This window comes from Osmerus mordax, chromosome 23 (genome assembly GCF_038355195.1).
Source record: "Osmerus mordax isolate fOsmMor3 chromosome 23, fOsmMor3.pri, whole genome shotgun sequence".
Classification (NCBI taxonomy): domain Eukaryota; kingdom Metazoa; phylum Chordata; class Actinopteri; order Osmeriformes; family Osmeridae; genus Osmerus; species Osmerus mordax.
This window is the reverse complement of record NC_090072.1, coordinates 4904620-4923981: the sequence shown is the minus strand read 5'-3', so window position 1 is coordinate 4923981 and position 19362 is coordinate 4904620. Positions and strand designations below refer to the sequence as shown.

General features: G+C 44.1%; 1 protein-coding gene across 1 annotated transcript in view; it reads left to right on the top strand.

Moving 5' to 3' along the window:
- Positions 1 to 13059, top strand: part of LOC136967374 (collagen alpha-1(XXV) chain) — a 112049-nt gene extending 98990 nt beyond the window's left edge. Inside the window, exons 17-36 of the mRNA XM_067261141.1 lie at positions 250 to 294; positions 2127 to 2189; positions 2797 to 2865; positions 3788 to 3832; positions 3931 to 3975; positions 4700 to 4777; positions 5310 to 5333; positions 6138 to 6182; positions 7206 to 7250; positions 7491 to 7571; positions 7691 to 7753; positions 7853 to 7903; positions 8462 to 8488; positions 8899 to 8979; positions 9440 to 9475; positions 10114 to 10167; positions 10413 to 10466; positions 10638 to 10664; positions 11012 to 11065; positions 12937 to 13059. Of these exons, the coding sequence (XP_067117242.1) occupies positions 250 to 294; positions 2127 to 2189; positions 2797 to 2865; positions 3788 to 3832; positions 3931 to 3975; positions 4700 to 4777; positions 5310 to 5333; positions 6138 to 6182; positions 7206 to 7250; positions 7491 to 7571; positions 7691 to 7753; positions 7853 to 7903; positions 8462 to 8488; positions 8899 to 8979; positions 9440 to 9475; positions 10114 to 10167; positions 10413 to 10466; positions 10638 to 10664; positions 11012 to 11065; positions 12937 to 13059 (1110 nt within the window). The remainder of the gene's footprint in view (positions 1 to 249; positions 295 to 2126; positions 2190 to 2796; positions 2866 to 3787; positions 3833 to 3930; positions 3976 to 4699; positions 4778 to 5309; positions 5334 to 6137; positions 6183 to 7205; positions 7251 to 7490; positions 7572 to 7690; positions 7754 to 7852; positions 7904 to 8461; positions 8489 to 8898; positions 8980 to 9439; positions 9476 to 10113; positions 10168 to 10412; positions 10467 to 10637; positions 10665 to 11011; positions 11066 to 12936) is intronic.
- Positions 13060 to 19362: the final 6303 nt, after the last annotated feature.

Sequence of the window (19362 nt, the reverse complement as noted above, 5' to 3'; positions counted from 1 at the left end):
TTTACCGTTTATAGTGTTTTGTAATAGCCTCGGCTCACAGTTTCAATATGAATCCAGCATCCTTACCGCATGAACCTCCACTGACTGCATGACCCTCTGGGCTGAGGGTCTGAACCTCAGACTTCAGCTCTTGGCCCCCAGCTGCTTGACTTACAGAGAGAGGCTGCTTTTTGTTGGGTCCCTATGACGGCCAGAGGTGCCTCTGCACATCGCAGCTTGGCTGTAACATGTCACACTTTTCCTGTGTAGGGAGAGCCAGGACTTCCAGGGCTGCCTGGACTTCCCGGGATTAAGGTAACTTCCTGTCGTCGTCCTCCAAAATCATGCCCGGTCTCGCCCCATGTCCACTCTGCCTGGTCAGTGTTGCAGCACTGCTTGTTCTGTGACTCAGCAAGGTCAGCTTAGGTCAGCAAAACTTTTTGAACGACTTACGTGGTAACAACTGAAAATGCTTGAATACAAAAGCGTTGAATTATTGTATGGATTATGAACATGCATCCAGCAAAGCCTAGCGAGCTTAGGAGTGAGATCTTACAGAGCATTTCTAGGAGCGCAGATGTGCTGTAGGAAGTGGAGACGAGAGCAGGGCATGGGTGCTGAATTGAAGTGCTTATTGTAAACGCTCCTGAGGCAGCACTGCAGATGACATGCCGCTTACTTCCTGTGACATCATCTGAAAGAGCATCATGAATGCATTCAAAACTGCATTCAGATCAATTGCAAATAGGAGATGTGGTTGGCGGTAGAAAGAATTGTGTTTTCCTTTCCTTCAAGAGCGAGTATTCTCCTTGGTGGCTGGTGGGGGGGGGGCCAGGGGTGATAACAGGTGTGCAATTCCAATAGGAGAGAATGGGCCCAAGTGCTCCAGTCAAGTAGCTATTGTTCGCTAGCAGTTAGGTCTAAACCAGTACACTGTGCTTGAAAAGACATTCAGCCACCAAAGCAAAACGTAGTGTTTCCCTATCCACCTCTCTCTACTACTCCACCATACAAGTATTGTATGCGCCTTAGAACATCAAATCCTCCTATGCCTGAGCTCTTAACGTTTGAATGCACAGGCATGATGCGACCACGCTTGTTGCTGTTTTGGTTTTGTTTGCCTCTACCTCTTTTTTTGTATGCTTGTAACCTGTTGGCCTTGTAAAACTCCCTTCCACTTTAAAAACACTGGTTTGATTTAAGGGTTCGGAATGCTTTTATTTGTGATCTACCAATGTTCTACTCGCATGTTCTTGGAACATTACAACTGAGCGTTTGCCGAACTTTGGATTTTTAGTTTGACGAGAACTGTGGCCAACATTTTCAGTCCTCGTGTGTTAGAGTAAGATGTTTTCTGAAAAGGTGGATTCACAAAAGCAAAATATCCTAAATGTCTCTTTCGTTTGCAATGATAACGTAATGTTTTTGTCACGTGGTAACTTTGTGTGCCACAACATTGTATAATTCACATACAGTAAGATATTCCACAGGCAAATACAGTATATCACCAGCGTTCCACTTCCCATAAACCCAATGGGGCGTTTCTGCTGCGTTCTTGGTACCTTCTCTTAGTGTGGAACCAAAGTGGAAATGTTCAGTCACACCAAACTTCAAATTAGTCCTTGTAGACTAGACTTTGCAGACAACTTGAATTTTGGAGGACCTGAATGCAAAGATTTAGGTGGTTCATGATTACATTCAAATAGAGTCTGCTTAGCCAGCCCAGAAGCTGGCCTGAGGGAATGAGCCACTAGTGTGTGAAACCACAGTTTCTGATTGGACTCTGAAGTCCATTTGTGTGTGTACGTGTATGTGCTGTACTGTGTGTGTATTTGTGTGAGGTTGTGTACATTTGCCTGCATGTTTGGTTGTATGCCTTTACATTAGTTTACATGTTTATATTGAAGGGATTTTGTGTTTATGTATTCAAGTGAGTTTGTGTTTATGTATTTACATGCATGTATATGTGTTCCTCTAATTTGAACTTCTGTGACATCATGTATGCTCAACTCTTGCCACACACAGTGGATCTGGGCTGCTGAATGTTAGGGGTCACCAGTGTGGTTCATTACTCTAACCCTAACCCCTGACCCTAACTCCTGACCCTAACCATGACCCTAACCCTAACTCCTACCATCTGTCTGCAGGGAGAGCCTGGATTCCTGGGGCCCCAGGGAGAGCCAGGACTTCCAGGACTGCCAGGAACCAAGGTAGGACCTGTCCATCCACCCCTCTCCTAGTGGACTGTTAGGCTTCACACACCCTGAGCTGCCAGTTAGAATCAGCAGGTTCAGGTTCGTTCATCTTGAGACCCCAACCCCACAGTCTGGTCTTAGGTCTGTAGGAAGGGTAAAGCTGGACTCAGGTCTGTAGGAAGGGTAAAGCTGGACTCAGGTCTGTAGGAAGGATAAAGCTGGTCTCAGGTCTGTAGAAAGGGTAAAGCTGGTCTCAGGTCTGTAGTTAGGGTAAAGCTGGACTCAGGTGTGTAGGAAGGATCAAGCTGATCTCAGGTCTGTAGGAAGGATAAAGCTGGTCTCAGGTCTGTAGGAAGCGTAAAGCTGGTCTCAGGTCTGTAGGAAGGGTAAAGCTGGTCTCAGGTCTGTAGGAAGGGTAAAGCTGGTCTCAGGTCTGTAGGAAGGGTAAAGCTGGTCTCAGGTCTGTAGGAAGGGTAAAGCTGGTCTCAGGTCTGTAGGAAGGGTAAAGCTGGTCCCTCAGTGTGGAGGACAGGAGTCATGTTGACTCAGACCCTGAGAGGGAAACTGGCCATTCAGGAAGTCAAGCAGGGTGTCTTGAGGGGCTGTTGTCTTTCCCCTCCAGGGGGAGAGAGGAGATCATGGCCCTCCAGGCAAGGGAGAGCGGGGCGAGACTGGACCAATTGGACTGAAGGTTAGTACGTCTATGACTGTGTGTATTTGTGTGTGTGTGTTCACGGATGTGATGTAAGAAATACACTATGCTGCTTTCCCAAAGTAACTTCTTAACAAATTCAACTTCCTGCAGTACCAGGTTCAGCGAGCATCATGGGTATTTGCTGCCATCTAGTGACTTGTTAAGTCATTAACACTTACGGCTACATCAGCACTTCTCAATGTCTTTCCTTCAGGCCCGCTTTGTAAATTAGGAAAAAATGTCCCGCCCCCCCCCCCCCCCCCCCGCCGAATTATAATTTGATCCTATTCTACAGCCGTGGACTCCTCGCCTGATCTCATGCCCCCTCCCCCTATTATTGCTTTAGCAACTAGGGGTTACCCACTGGGGGTACCCACTGGGCCCCCCAGTTTGAAAACCACAGTCTTGCAGTCATTTAAACTAGCATGACATGAGAGAAAGGCTTATACCCACAACTACAATAATGACTCCAAATCTTTCCCCCGGGATCAGAGAGTGTAAACATAGTTGAATCATACCGAGGTCAGCTTACCAGTGTTTAGTAATAAGCTCTACTTCAGGTGGTTTGGCCCCAGTCTAAACACTGATAAGGTCCAACATCATCAACAGACATTTCATATCCTATCAGAAAATCCCAAAGGGAATGGTTTCCATTTATGTGGCAGGCATTCTGATTTCACTGAAGTTCAAATAAACACATTTTAATTGCATTCCAGTTGTGGCATAATAAGGTAGTGATAGAGCTCCTAAGCAGAGTTGAGTCCGGAAGTCTTCAGAGAAATAGTTGAATTTAACTCTTGAGTTAAATTTGAGCATTTGGGAGAATGTTTTCCCACATTTTTTGGTGCAAATCATGAATCACAGATAATCCTCTTTATGGTTCCTCGATTCCTAACTTGCATTTCATCTTCAATGCTAGGGATCACAAGGAGAGGGAGGAACACCAGGCCCTAAAGGTTCAAAGGTCAGTACATCTACTTGTCAGTTATTTGGACGTTCACTGCTCTCAGAAGGTTTACATATCCGTAAACCTGACTCGTGTTTGTTCTGGCTGTGTCACAGGGCGAGTTTGGAGACAAAGGAGATTTGGGAGCCATCGGCCCAAAGGTGAGTCTTTAGTCATAAACGTTTAGAAACATAGGACCGCTTTCTGTTGCTCCATAAAAAAAGCTGGTTTTATTAGTGTTTCAAATGATGGCTTTACATTTTATTAAAAAACATTATTTATCACTAACATGGTCTGGTCCAGGATTAAATAGCTAAACAGCTCATTCTAATCCAAACTCTGAGGCCTGTTAGATCATGTGATACTATGACCGTTCCAGTGTAGGGGACAAACTACTTTGAACCATGTTCTGCAGAGCACTGCAGTCTGATTACCACCAGGGGGCAGTGCCCAAACCTGTGAACACTGATTTGGTCATTGTAGCTGCCATCAGAGTCAGTTATACAGTTTAAATTAATTTACTTGATTTGCTATTTATTTAGTTTAATCTCACACACATCTGTCATTGTGACATGAAAGCCTTTTGAGGATTCATGGTAAAAAAAACATGTGGGAGACTGTTCTCTACGGCAGTGGTTTTCAACACTGGTCCTCAGGGCCCACTGTCCTGTATGTTTTCGATGTTTCTCTGCTCCAACACACCTGACCCAAACGAACGGGTCGTTATCAAGCCCTGCAGAAGCCTGATAACGAGCATTTATTTGAATCAGGTGTGTTGGAGTGGAGAAATACGTAATATGTCATGTGAAGAAGCATGTCATGTGTTCTGCTGTGAGCTCCTCATTCATGCTCCTCATTCATGCTCCTCATTCCCTTTAACTCCAGGGACCTCCTGGACAGAAAGGAGACCAGGGTGCCACCGAGATCGTCGATTACAATGGAAACATCCAGGAGGCTTTGCAGGTCAGACACTCTCTAACTGTCTGTTTAACCTGCGTTGATCTTTTATGTCTGCCTTTTAGTAGAAAGATACCGGTGTGTAATTACCGGGTATATGCCATACGGGACATATGGAAGATGCAGTAGTTATGTACACTACTGTTTATCTTCCCATCAGTCCAGGATGTCTGGGGCGTTCTACATGGTTATTAATGTCCCTGGGGTGATATATGAGCATGTTTTTCTGGTGAGGCCTCTTTTGATATACAAGTGTGATATTCCTGTCAGACATCTTATCTTGATGATTCCCACTCTTAACCGAGAATGGTCGTCAGCTAGCGAAGTGTACGCTGCTTGATGATTGAGCTCTGAGGTCAAACTCCATCTAGAGCGGTTCGGTTCCGATGCTAGGCTAGCTGTGTTAACCCAAAGAACTCCTCGGGTGGGGGTAGGGGCATGGGGCGGAAGGGGGGGGGGGGGTTAAGCATGCTGACATGCTGAGTATTTGGTGGATAACCCATAATCTTATCTTTCCTTCCCTTGGCCGCCCCAACAGAAGATTACCACTATAACAGTGACGGTAATTCACCCTCCCCCTATCATGTGTTATGAATGTCAGTGAGTGACGCCTCTCACCTTTATCCTGGCATGGATCCAACCCCTGAACTCGCCCTGCCCAGCCCTGTTCCATTTTTTTTATCTATCTTTATCCATTTGTTACATCTATCTGTCTCTCTCTTTCTCTCTCCCATTCTCTTTCCTCTTTTTCTCTCGCCCTCTCTCTCTCTCTCTCTCTCTCTCTCTGTCTCTGTGTGTCTGTCTCTCTCTCGCCTAACACATCCCTCCCCACATTGTTGCTTAACACTGACTGTGGAGATGTGAGTCGGTGAGTTGTGCTTTGGTGAACTCTAACCGGGCTGCCCTTTAGAGGAACTGAGCAGGCCAAGGACAAAGGTGATCCTGTTTGGAGAAACGTATGAATTCTTATCTAGGAACAATAGTTGCATCCTCCATTGGTTTATGTATTCACCTGAAAGTTAATTCATTAAAAGATAATGGTCAGTCATAAAACAATCCATTGATCTATAGACCGCTCATTGTCAATAACCACTGAAATACTGTTAGAACTGTGCACTTCTGGTCCTTGATTATTATATTTATGTTGATTTGGCTTAAAGTCTCTGCTTTGGATTCAAGCCTCTGCAACAAGTTTCATTTAAACAGCGGATTATTACTATTTCAGTTTTTCCATGTATCCTTTACCTATTTTAAACTGTTGTTCCCACCCTGAACTGACTGAACTGTGAGAATGGCTCCATACTAGTGTATGTTGGTCTGTCACCGTGGTAATGATGATGCTGACCACGTGTCTCTGTGCATGCAGGGCCCACCAGGACCTATCGGGCCCGCCGGACCTCAGGGTGCCAAGGTAACCTGCCTCTTCAACGCTTTATTTAGGATTTCTCCATCAGAAGGTAGCCTATTGTGTTTGTTGGTATTTTTATTCTTATTATTATAGTAACCTATTTGGACCATAACTCAAGATCTACTTGGTAAAAATATAAAAAATTTATATATTTGATACAACAGGCCATGACTAAACCCCAAACCAAATGCCATCACCAAGTGCTCTCTTGACACTGGCCATTCATTTGAAATAAATCTGCTGTGCCCCAGTAAAATCTAAAGTTTGAGTTTTAACAATTTACTTTATTACTCAGTGCATTAATTTAGATTGATAACCCCTGGAAAAAAATGGGGGGGTATTCCAGAAAGCAGGTTATGTGACATAACCGGGTAAATTAACCCACCCGCATAACCTGCTTTCTGGAATACCCCCCAGGTGTCTGACTCGGCACACAAGTCAGAATTGAGGTAGGCTAAGAAAACATTACAAAACTAAAGATAGTTTTTTAAATGATAGGCCTACCGATCATCTTTTGACTAAAACATAAAAACAATATTACATGAAGCTCAAAAGAATATTTATGCTCAAATGAATGCAAAAAAGATTTACGCGCTCGCATTAACTATTGATGTCCCTGCCAAAGCTGATGTCAAACTTGCGTCCTTGAACTGTTGTATATTGGGTTAAGCAAGGGGAGTTTCTATAGCCTAGTAGTGCATTGTGCGCAGCAAGCTTGAGAGAAAAAAAGGGATATGAATTAGGGGCCTGTGCCCCAGTAGAGTTTGATGTCTAATAACGCCTCTGTTCTGGGCACTGGCCATTCATTTGATACTATATCTGAACAAAATGTTTTGGAATTTTCATTAGAAAAGAAAAACAACCAATATACATGATTGTATATCAGTGTTGTCACTTCAATGGGAAATTAAAATGCCCATGGGTAACCATTTCAAGACCAGTCACTGCATGTGAAAATGTACAGGGTGCTCAGTGATCCTGCACAGGAGTGGGTGTGCTTTCAGTGGTATTCTCTGTGGGTTTTAGGGTGATCAAGGAATGCCAGGACTGCCTGGACTAGATGGAGAAAGAGTGAGTTGACCTCCCTGCCGTCCTCAGTCCTGTTTTGTCCCCTTTCGAACACCAACTGACGCTAATGAGAGGGCTTCACAAAAAGTCAAACATAATATAACACACTACAATATTACACTGCATATACAGTACAATGACTAGCACCATCGAGATCTCCAAATGCTCACAGCGCTGAATGAGGTGAATTGCATGCGAACAGGATCACTCCAGTTCTTAGCTGAAGTTGCGACATGTGTCCAGGGTTACAAAGGTTCGAAGGGAGACATGGGCGTCCCCGGGACCTCCGGAGACAAGGGAGCCGTGGGTTTAACTGGCTTACCGGTAACAACCCACATCATCAACCAACATCCACAACATCAACATCACACACAAAGAGCTTTTTAACCACACGGGTTTGACGCATGATTTGCCCCAATCCTATTGTGTCCGTTTCCTTGCAGGGTGTCAACGGTCTGAAGGGGGACAAAGGGGATTCAGGCCTTCCTGGACCTCAGGGCAGCTCTGTAAGTATCTAAGGCTGTCACAGACCCCATTTTTACTTGGTTGGTACTTGTTTGTAGCGGTCTGCCTGTTAATCAGGAATGGATCTCTCCGTCACACAGATAATTGGACCCCCAGGTGCCGCTGGACCCCACGGGCCCCCCGGCCCCATGGTGAGAGACTAAAGAACTTTGTCCAACAGCCAGAGAAAGTTGTATACAATCTTTGGAAATGGTTGTCCATGTTTTTCTCCTGATCCCTACAGAAAAACCTTCATATTTAGTATTAGGCTCAAATTGCGTAGCACTGTAAAAGCCCAGGTTGTCCTCGTCGATGAGGTGGTTTGCAGAGCTTCCCCACAACAGCGCGTGCTTCAGTTAATGCCTGCTTCTATCTGCACTGCAGACCCTATCTATGACCAACATTTGCAGTATGTGTTTCGGCTGCTGTAGTCTCACATGTCTAACATCACTAACACAGCAAAGGTGGTAGAGACGGTCATCTCGGTCATTTGAATCAGAAGTTGGATTTGAAATTAAATTGGACGTTGCTGTAGTGAAATGTGGGGAGTTTTAAAACCACGAGCCTTGGTGCTCTTAGCATTTTAACGGTTCTCTCCACGAGTAAACTGCAACCGCCACTCAGCTAGTAGCAACAACTGTAGGAGCAGCTCAACTTGTCCACACCGAGGGGGGAGACGACACTTAGTTTGTTTCCAATTTGTCTTTCAGGGTCCACATGGCTTCCCTGGACCAAAGGTAAAATCCAAAGTTAAACGACAGCTTGTGAGCCATCAGTACCTTCACTCATTGTATCAAATATTCATAAACCATTACCTAATAAGTGACCCAGCATATCTGTCCTGCTAACATGGATGTCTCCGGTAGTTTACCCAGCGGTGGACAATAGGCCCTTAACACCCTCTACTCCTTCACTAGATGAGCAATCTCATATTAACAATAGGTGAAAGCCGAACTTGATGCCATGTGGCTTTCGCCTGACAATCGTATTGCAGAGGTCAGGAAAAGAGGGTGTTGAGGTGTGTTCAAGCTAATCCCGTCTGCAAGCTTGCAGCGTTAACCTGCACACGGCTGCAGCCATCGGCGTCGTTTCTAGAAGGTGCGACCCAACTGTCCGTCGTAGCCAATCTGCTCATCTGCTTCTTTAGGGGGAGGGCGGGCTCCACGGCGTGAAGGGTGTGCGCGGGGAGCCGGGCCACAAAGGGGACAGGGGACCCCTTGGCCTGCCTGTAAGTATCACACACATTCATCCTCACCCCCCCTGCCCATCCAACCCCCATCCCCCCCCAGCCTCTATCCTCCTTCAACACTCTATCCTCCATCCATCCTCCTTCATCACTCCATCCTCCCCATCGCTCTGCTCTCTGCTTCCGCTTCCGTGTCAGTGGAGGAGTGCGCCCGCTTTGGCCACGTAGCCCCGCAAACTGTATTAGCGCGTCTGCCGTCAGTGTGCGTCTCATCTTGTTCTCTGTGAGTCGTCCCCGTCCCCCCCCCCGCTGTCCTCCTCGCTTGTCGGCTCCAGCTGTTGCCTCCTTGTGACATCATGCTGCTGAACAACCCCCCCACCCCCACAACCTCCCCACACCCCTCCCAAGTCTTGATAACCACGATTAAGTGTCCTTCTCCATGGTGCTCATCTTGTACTAATCCCGCATTGTTCATGTCACTCATACCTCCATAACACCACAGGGGGCCTCCGGCTTGGACGGAAAGCCCGGAATTAGGGTGAGTGTCATGTGACCCAAGAAGCTTCACCTCCCTGTCCTCTCTCCCACCATGACCCTCGACCCGGACATCCCCTGTCATCTCCCATCCACTGAACACGTTTTGTTGTCAGCCTGTCATAGCGTTTGGGTTCCAGTTTGTGTAGCTAGCAAGTCAGGAGGAGAAGGTGGCAGTGAGTTCATAAACCTCCTGTGGGAGACCACTACTCTGTGGTCCCGAGGTCTGCGACTACTATGTGGTGGGCCATCCACCTGCTCTTCCATACACAAATGAGCAAGCCATTGGCCTTTTGCGTGTTTGTCAATGAGTGTCCCATTAACATAGCATTAACAGTCACTCATACATTAACAGTGTCCTCGGTGTTATAATGGATTGACTTGTGTTCACTGCATGATAAATAGTAGGACTGCAACTGATGGCACACAGTCAATGAAATGATCGAGCTACATACATCCAGATGCTTTTAGCCTCATGCTGTACGCTGAAATGGCTCCAACAACTGGAGTTCATTATCCAGTTGAGAAAAGAAATGACTGTGTCATTGGAAGTTTTTTTTTTTTTTGGTTCCATATTGTTGGTTGTAGAGTGTGGGGGATGTCACTTAGGATGTCAGCAAGCTCTTGTCTTCTTCTCCACAGGGTATGGATGGGCCTGCGGGCCCCTCCGGTCCAGCCGGGCCAAAAGGCGACATAGTAAGTCGACCAGCTAGTTAAGACTAGACGGAGCATAAGAGCCTTTTGCCATTGCAAGTAGACATGGTACTTGAGATGGAATACAGTGCAAACTCAGTGTGTCGTATTTGAGAGCTCTGTGTGTAGATTTGAGTGCTCAGTGTGTCGTATTTGAGAGCTCTGTGTGTAGATTTGAGTGCTCAGTGTGTCGTATTTGAGAGCTCTGTGTGTAGATTTGAACGTAACTCGGATGCGTTTTGCTTCAGGGGGAGAAAGGAGCAGCAGGTGAACCTGGACCCAGAGGACCGTACGGCCTCCCTGTGAGTTGAGACGACCTGAAGCCCCCGTCAATCACAACGTACTCCTGTAACACTCAGTGCACTGTTCCAGTATCCTACCAAGTCTGAACTTGGAAAGCTGCATGTGTGTTTGGAATGTATCTGCTTGGAAAGAGAAAAGGCTGAGTCTGTTCTTTCCTGTGTTTATTTCAGGGTGCTACTGGGACTCCTGGCCTAGACGTGAGTGAGAATCCTTCTGTCTAGTGCTGCTTTTGTTGCCAGGGGATGAGAGGGGTTTGTTTTTTAAACATTCCACAAAGGATACTGTAGATGAACTGGATTTGGTTGTCAAAATGGCTTCTCACGCAGACTACTCACATCTTCTGAAATGCTCAACTATCTTGCACTCTCTTTCTCCTTCCTCCACTCCCCCTCCTCCCTCCTCTGCTGTGTTCATATCGCAGCCCATGACGCAGTCAGTCCGAGAGGGATATGAGCCTTGTTTCAGATAGGTGTTTAGAGCTTAGCCTTGACCCCCTCCCCTCCCTCCCCAAACCAGAGGAATGAACTGCAGTTGTATTTCACAGGGGTTGCCAGGCTTAAGGGGAGAGAAAGGCGACCTGGGGGAGAGAGGAGAGAAGGTAGATGTAGACGCGCTGCACCAGTGGATGACACTGTCAAACCCTTCAACTTTACAGACAAGAACTGGTGTCAATGGACAATTAAGTGTTGAGGGAATTTCCAAAACGTTTATTTCTAGCGATCGAGGGATTTGAGAACACTTTGATTGAATGGGGTGTACATATGACAGTTACGAGGCCTAATGCAACTGAACAATGTCGTAGGTCTTGTTATTTTAGTGTTGTTTAGGTAAAGTCCTTTATATTTGCTCAGATGTCATTTCAATAAGTGATTTACATGTGGTATGATTCAGTCAAATATATACATTATTTTATTATTTGCAAGGTAGAACTTCCATAGTATCTATAGTAGAATAATACAACTACTGTTGTTGTGCCTCCTGGTACTTAATATTAGTCGTATTAGGCATTATGAAGTCATATGTACTGTCCCATCAACCAAGGTGGACATTCGAGTCCAATCTGATCACTGTTTAAAGGTTTTTTACAAATTTGCTGCCTAATCAAAATGTCATTGTCAATGCTCTCAAATTCAAATTTTGTTTGCCACCATTGAATAATTTGCCATCTCATTAATCAAAATCATTTAAATCAAATCACATTCTGTCTCCGAAAGTGATTTCAAAAGCTTACTTTATCTTCTTTGATAGCAATGAAAAATTACATGGAACATGAATCTCGAGCCAGTCCATTGACAACAGAAAGTTACTCACATTTTGTGCTGTTTTCTGTTGTTTCAATGCATGTTCAAACCCCCTTAATATCCCACAATCCCCTTAACATCCTACAACCCCCTTAACATCCTACAATCCCTTTAATATCCAATGTTGTGTTTTTTTTGCTAATTGTTTGTTTACCTATCCTTTTGTAAATCTTCCTCAAAGTGTCCCAGTCTACCACTTTAGTGTTATGAGTGTCCCGGTTTTTGAAAGAAGCTGTATCCCGCTAGATGAAGTGCATTGTACAAATGCATGCGATCTCTTGGCACATTATTGTGTGCAAACAATAACATGATTAGCATTTTCCATGCTCGCTCCACTTTCCCTCTGCCTTAACCATTATCCTGCTCACGACATCTCTCTCTGGTCACTGCAATGTGGGTGGCCCTCTTTGGGTTTCATTGGGATTGGGGCCGATTCCATTTTGACTGAAATCAATCCAGGAAACCGCTTTAAGTGAACATAAAAACCGTGTGATGTGCTGTGATGTGATGTAAGGGATACAGTTTTTGTCCCAATGCTGACTGTGAGGATGGGGTGCACACTGTTTCTCTCAAGTTGTTCTCCCTGCTACCCTTTTCTTCCCTGCTGCCCTTCACTTCCCTTCACTGCCCCCGTTACCAGTCCTCTCTTCCGTTCCCCACTTGAGATCCCCTTCACCTCCTCTTCCTGCCCCTGAGGAATGTTCTGGACTCCCTGCTCCCCTCCCTGTTCTAACTGTGTCCTCCCTGTGGGCTACAGCTCTCCACCATAATCTCTGTCCCTCCTTTTGCAGTGGTCTCCCTAATGCTCTGATCTTACAATTGTGACCATTGTGAAGCACAAGCATTTTGTTTCGATATGATCTTTACACACAGTACATTTAATAGTAAGTATAGTGAGATCTACTGCAATAGCATATGCAGTATTGCGTGTTGTTGTCAAAGTTGAAACCTTAGACACGTAAACAACATGGAGGAATTTGTTATTTGGTATGACAGGTTACAGTAATTAAGCTAAACCTACAAACAGTTTCTAATGTGGTCTGCATCATGTAAATAGTACAACAGCATGTATATAGTAGTTTGTGTCTCACACATACGTAGCATTACCCACTGATGGTCATTCTTGTTAGCTAAAATGATTGAGCTTACCAAACTATTGTATCCACAGGGGGAGAAGGGAAAGAAGGGCAAAAAAGGCCCTAAGGGGGAGAAAGGAGAACAAGGTGCTCCTGGATTAGATGCACCTTGCCCATTGGTATGTCCCAACAATGAGCCGCTCTCCCAGCCATGAGCCACAGCAGACCCCCAAAGGGAGGAGCCCCCCTCAGCCAACCTGGCAACCAGCTGGCCCTAAGACAGACACTGTTACCCCCTAGGATGCTTACAGACCCATGTCATTCTCCCGTCTCTAGTCCAACTGGTGTGGAACAGAACGGTGATTTAAAACTGCACAATGTGCCTTTAAGCCTCAGGTGCGTAGTGTGCCCTGCGAGGCTGTGTGAAGGATGGGCTGGTTGTGATGTCACTAGGCCCCAGGGCAGCTCCTCCCTCCTCTTCCTGACAGGGCATGTCAGGGAGCCACGCCCCCTCAGTAACACTCCCAATCAGGGAGCCCCGCCCCCCTCAGTAACACGCCCAGTCAGGGAGCCCCGCCCCCCTCAGTAACACTCCCAGTCAGGTAGCCACGCCCCCTCAGTAACACTCCCAGTCTGGGAGCCCCGCCCCCTCTGTAACACTCCCAGTTTGGGAGCCACGCCCCCTCCTTCAGTAACACTCCCAGGTCATCTTCACAAACAGGGTTTCCGGGGCTTTAAGGGGGAGAAGGGGGAGCCTGGGCAGCCTGGTCTGGACGGGCTGGACGCCCCGTGCCAATTGGTACAGTATCTCTTTTCCTCTACTCATGCATGCTGCCGACCTCCTCTGCCCCCTGGAGCGGCCACGCCGGCCGTCACCGTCACGCTGTGGTCACGCGCACGGCTTCACAGCATGAAGAAGCCTCCCACTGTCTATTCAAGTCACACATTCATTGCATGTCAGCCAGATTGAAGGCTCCGTCGCTGCATTTTTTTCGTTTGATGATTCATGACAATTTAGGCCTTTTTAGAGGCTTACATTTTATAAAGACATTTTGTCCTCACTAACTGTTGCAAGCCGCCCCTCCCAGACACTCATTTGTGAACCAGTACTTAGTATACGGCTAAAAGGGAGTGTCGTCTGTAAGAACACACACATACTATGTTGACAATGAATAGTATTTACTACCCTTATTTGTAATGGATCCTTTTCATTGAATCTCCCGAGCCCTTTAATATCCTCAATAAGTGCGTGCAAACAGAAAAATAAACAACTGACCTTACCTGCCCAATTCCCTTTTAATTTCTTAAGATCCTAAACTTACTCTAACCTTGGAAACCTGATTTCCCCCCCTACTGGAAGCACGGACCTCAACTCTTTTAACCCTTTCCTTCCTCTTTATTTGTACCAATTGGGCCAGACCATTCCCAAGAACATGTCGAACAGTTACTGCCTCACTCCCCAGCTTCAGCCCCATAAAGATTCACAAATGTTTGGGAGCAAGTGTTTTTATACATTTGTTATATACATTTATATATATTTGTTATATTTTCTTTATATAATGAATGTTGCATAAAGCATGGAACTGATCTTAGTCACGGTATGTTTGGAATCTATCATTTAGAACTTACTGTTTTACAGATGATTGTGTTTGTCTAATTGGAACATAGTGTTTAGTCATAGTGAGAGTTTTGTCTTCAGTTTAAGAATGTTGATAATATAGAGTTTGAACACGTCAAAGGACCAAAACCATTGCATGATGACATAAAATTAGCTGTGTGAAACGTGCATGAATTACACTATTTTCAAATGGTTTATAATTACCAAGTCTGTGTACCATCTGGCATTTCATTCTATTATTGTCTTGCACTGATTGAAACTAGAATTATTTATTAGTTTAGTTTTTAAGTTAATGCTCGCTAGCAGAAGCATTCTCTGCGAGAAATTGTAATATCATGTGTAGTAGACACTTAGTACTGTACTTTAGCCAGTATTTGGTGTTTCTAATCTGATGTTTCCCTCCATGCCCTCACACAGGGCCCGGATGGACTTCCAATGCCTGGATGTTGGCAGAAGGTAAGCATTCTTGGTATAATGACACATTAAGAAACCAAACACTTTAAACATGTCCCTACTCAGCTAATGTTTGCTGGCGTGTACTTTAGCTCTGGCTTGACCCCAAAATGCTTTTGCATGGATTTGATATTTAACTGTCACCTGTCAGCCACGTGTAAAGGAAGTGGATCTCTAATAGTCAGACCTGGAAATGCTTAAGATGTCATCTCATATCTCCTCTCTTTCCTCATCTACCCTCTCTCTGTTTCTTTCTCTATCTCTTCCTTTCTGCTTTTTCTTGTCTTCTTTGCAGTGATCACTCTAATCCGAAACGCATGGAGTTTGTAAATAATGCTTATTTTATGGTATTTATAGTTTGTTTTGGGGGAGAAAAGATATTAATACTTAAATCGGTGTAAAATGGGAACAAACAAAAAAACAGCAAGAGGCCCCAAGGTTCCACCATAGCTGCTTCAACTCACCTCGCCGTGTGGAAACTGTGTGTGTCACTCTCACGTCTGCATTGTGAACGTCAGATATTTGACCGACCACAGACCTCAGTCTTTGCATGCCCAGTCTGCTGTGGTTAAAGACTGCATGGTCATGGCCCTGGTGAGAGTCAAAGGCCGGATGAAAGGAGGAGAAGGAGTTGGAGGATGAGGAGCTGAAGGAGGCGTCAGAGGGATGTGGCCTGACTCCTAACCCCAGATGCTAGGTGTTCACCATCCATTCCCACATACTAGCAGAAATAATGGCTTCAACCCAAACAAAGCATCATATCCCCTCTGTCCCACCAAAAAATAGCATGAGAACTGTTGCAAAAGTATATTTATATGTATTGTACATACATATTTCAGTGTTGTGTGGTTCGAATTTTATGGCTTTCTGCAAAAACATTAACTCACTGTCAACTTCACACAAAACAAACAGATCTCTGAATGCATTTGTCCCTCTCTTTCTTTTAATCTTCCCAAGGGAGTCACCCCATGGCTGGTAGCATGAGAGGAAGTTTAGGAAGTGTAGATGGGTTGTTGATTATCTACCTGTGGTGAGTTCTGAGGGTACAGCAGCTGCAGGTCTTTGGATGGTTCGGGGGATTTAGTCCCCTACCTTTTCTGAGTGATGCTTCCAACAAACACTTCTCATTGGACAAAGGAGGAGAGAGTGGGAAGCTCACTGCACTGTGCGCAGCCAACGGAAACAAGCAAGGCTGACACAAATGACTTTGTATTGGACGGGCCTGTGTGGGATCAGAGCAGGAGGTGGGCATTGACAGAGCATAGCCAATCATCTCTCACCAATCTCTGTGGAGATCACATGGAGCACGACAAAGAACAACACTGAGAACGTCATAAGAATTCTGTGTGAATGATGATTTGATTTTGTTTTGCTCTGACTCACATCTCATTGTTTCTTTCTGTCAGTGTTAATAACCTTTGGTGCCTCTAGCTATTGTTATTCATTCCTTTATGAACAATTTACAACTCTAACAATGCTTTGAGTCAGTGGAATGGTTCTTGGTGCAGGGTGTTGACCCCAGTCGTCTAAATGTGTACATGTTTAAAAGAACACGTACATTGTGCACTGTTGTCAATATATATAGAATTTTAATATTAGTGGGTGTAAAAGCAGCATGCACACAATGGTGTCCTCTGAGAACCTGTTGTGTAGTAAACTCCTGTATAACACATTGAAGTCACTTACATATGATTGTACAGCATTTGCGCTAAACCCATGGTTGTGGATGCTGATCTGTAACACATTATTACTGGCTTGTTAGTTGGAATTGGTGGGGTTAATTTGTTATTATTTCACTGTGTTGACAATTGAAATCTTGTGATGCAATATCAATTTGCAGTATTGACTATATACTTTTTTGTTATTTTGACCTTGTCAGTCAGTTGATCTATGCTATTGATCATGTCGATCGATTTTCTCACATGCAGGTTAATGTTTGGTAAATGACATGTCAGCCAGATGGTGTCACAAACCTTCCCCTTTTCATCCCCCGTGACTTGAGGCAGTGGATTGCATGGCCCGACTCTAATCCTTTCACATTTTCTACATTTAAAACTAAAGAATGATTGGCTACTGAGTAATTTGCCACTCTTCATAAATCGCCTATACTCAGCTTGGTAACCGATATAGCAGTTCAAATTCCATAATTTGGAATAAAAATACTGCTCTATGGCTTTCATAATGTCAACAATGTTCTCTGCCAAAAACAAATTGATAGTTCACTTGTATGCTGAATTTATTTGATTTAACATTGTCATTGAAATGTAATACCATTACTTATTTCATGTGATTCAAATGTCATCATGCAAGGTGTACAGTAGTAGTTGTTATTCAATGTCATTTATGTGTAGATGTTGTTGGTTTGTGGTGGTTGACCACTCCATTACTAGTCTATCTTATTAAGCCAACCATTAGTGTGTGAGCAATACGTTTGCTGGTTACACAGATTTTGGTGTCATTCTTGGTGCTATCTGCTTAATATTTGAAATGGCTCAAAGGGTTTTCTTTACCCATGGCAACCAGAGTGCAACAATGTTTCTTTATTGTTTTACTGTAACAGTTTTGATGATTTTGTGCATATACTTTTGTATTTGTCTCACTATTTTAAGTGGTACATTATTTATTTTTGTATTTTGTTCTTAAATAACGATTTTATTTGGTTTTCTATCAGGCATTCCTAATCACGTTGGGGTAGCTTTTCTAGGTCCTGATCCCAGGATCTGCTGCTTCTGTCAAGCAAGGGAAGCATTACACAAACACATCACACAGTACAATGTGAAGGATGTTTCTCCTAAGGATCAAATAGATGTATCTATTATTTCAGTGTTTTATTTTCCAATCAAGCCCAAGATCTAAGGCCTTACCCTTAAGCTCTGCACTGATGCATTTGAGTACAGTATGTAGAAGTCTGTAAAGTATGTCAAAAGTGTTCATATGAAAGAGTATGTGTTGATGGTCTTGACCGTATGATGTCATCACCTGGCCAACGACATACAGTGATGGTTTTTGTTACCTTGCTTTTTTCATTTCTCACTCTCTCATTTGCTCCCTCCGTCTCTCACTGTCTCTTTCACACTGTCTCTCTCTCTCACACAGACACTCGTTGTCACTCACTCTCTTACTCTCTCTCATTCTTTCACTCTCCGTCTCTCACTCGATCTCTCTCACTTTCTCACAATCTCTCTCTGTCTTTGCATTGAATGTAGCTTGTTCTATGAGGTGGATTGTCCTAGTTCAGGAAAAGCACATGCTCATTTGACAAGAAGTGCCATTTGTACTTAAGTTGATGTACTTAGGTATGCAGCGTCCAAAAACAGCTTTATAACAAGTCTCACATTTCTGTTAACCACCTTTCATTTCATTGTTCCCACATGAACAGTACCACTACAGTGGCAAAGAAAAACAATTTGATATGCAATTGTTGATGTTTGCGTTACAGTGATATTGACGTGTGTGGAGGCTGTATGTGGGGTCATTTATTTCTGCCTGTTCATACTCACATTTAGAAGATGTTCTGGCATTTCTGAAAACACATTCGTTGCCATATGGTTTTCTTTCTTATCTTTTTATTTCCACTATTTTTATGTACAACTTCATTAAGGTACAAAATACTGAAACTTCAGTGATGTGCAGCTAATTTCTTATCTCTATTTGATTGGATTTGACCTTTGCTTACAGTAATAAAGGGTCGATTGATTGTGATTTACAGTCATTTGTATTCAAGTTCCTATGAATATATATGTTAATTGTTTGTCATAGAGACTGGTATGGGGCCACACATAATTCCTTCCTCACACACATTTGAATCACTTTTACACGTAAACCATGGTAAATATACCCTTGATTGGACATCTGCTTTCCATCATACATATTTCATTTCATGAGATAACAGATTATTTTCCTGTTAAACTGAATTCCTCTTTTACAGTAATAAGCGTATTCCTCACCAGTCCTTCAATGACCTTCAGTTGTTAGTCCACCTAACTGGAACATGAACACTTGCATCCCGCCATGGGAGCTCTTAAGACACCTGAGCAACATTTTCTTTGCTTTCTTATTCAGTTAATTTCTTTTGTTGTTGTTTTATTTTCTACTCTGTATATCTGTATCACTCTTTTACACGTTTGCAAGTGGCTAATATTTGCATTAAAAGTACTTCTGCACACATATTCTACACACATTATTTCAAAACAATTCACATGACTGTATTGTGGGAGCCAAATAAATGCAGTCATTCAAATAACTTTAATTTGTCTTAATTGAGTGCTCAGCCCTTGCTTCTATGAGGTCTACACGTAGTCCCATGAAACCGAGAATGACTCTCCCATTCTTCTTGTTTACGTCCAGGGGGCAGCATTGTGAGGCAATGTGCTCGTGTGCGCGTGCCTGTTTGAATAACAGACGTGTGCAACTATATCGCTATAAAGTCATTGTTGCATTGTCCAAC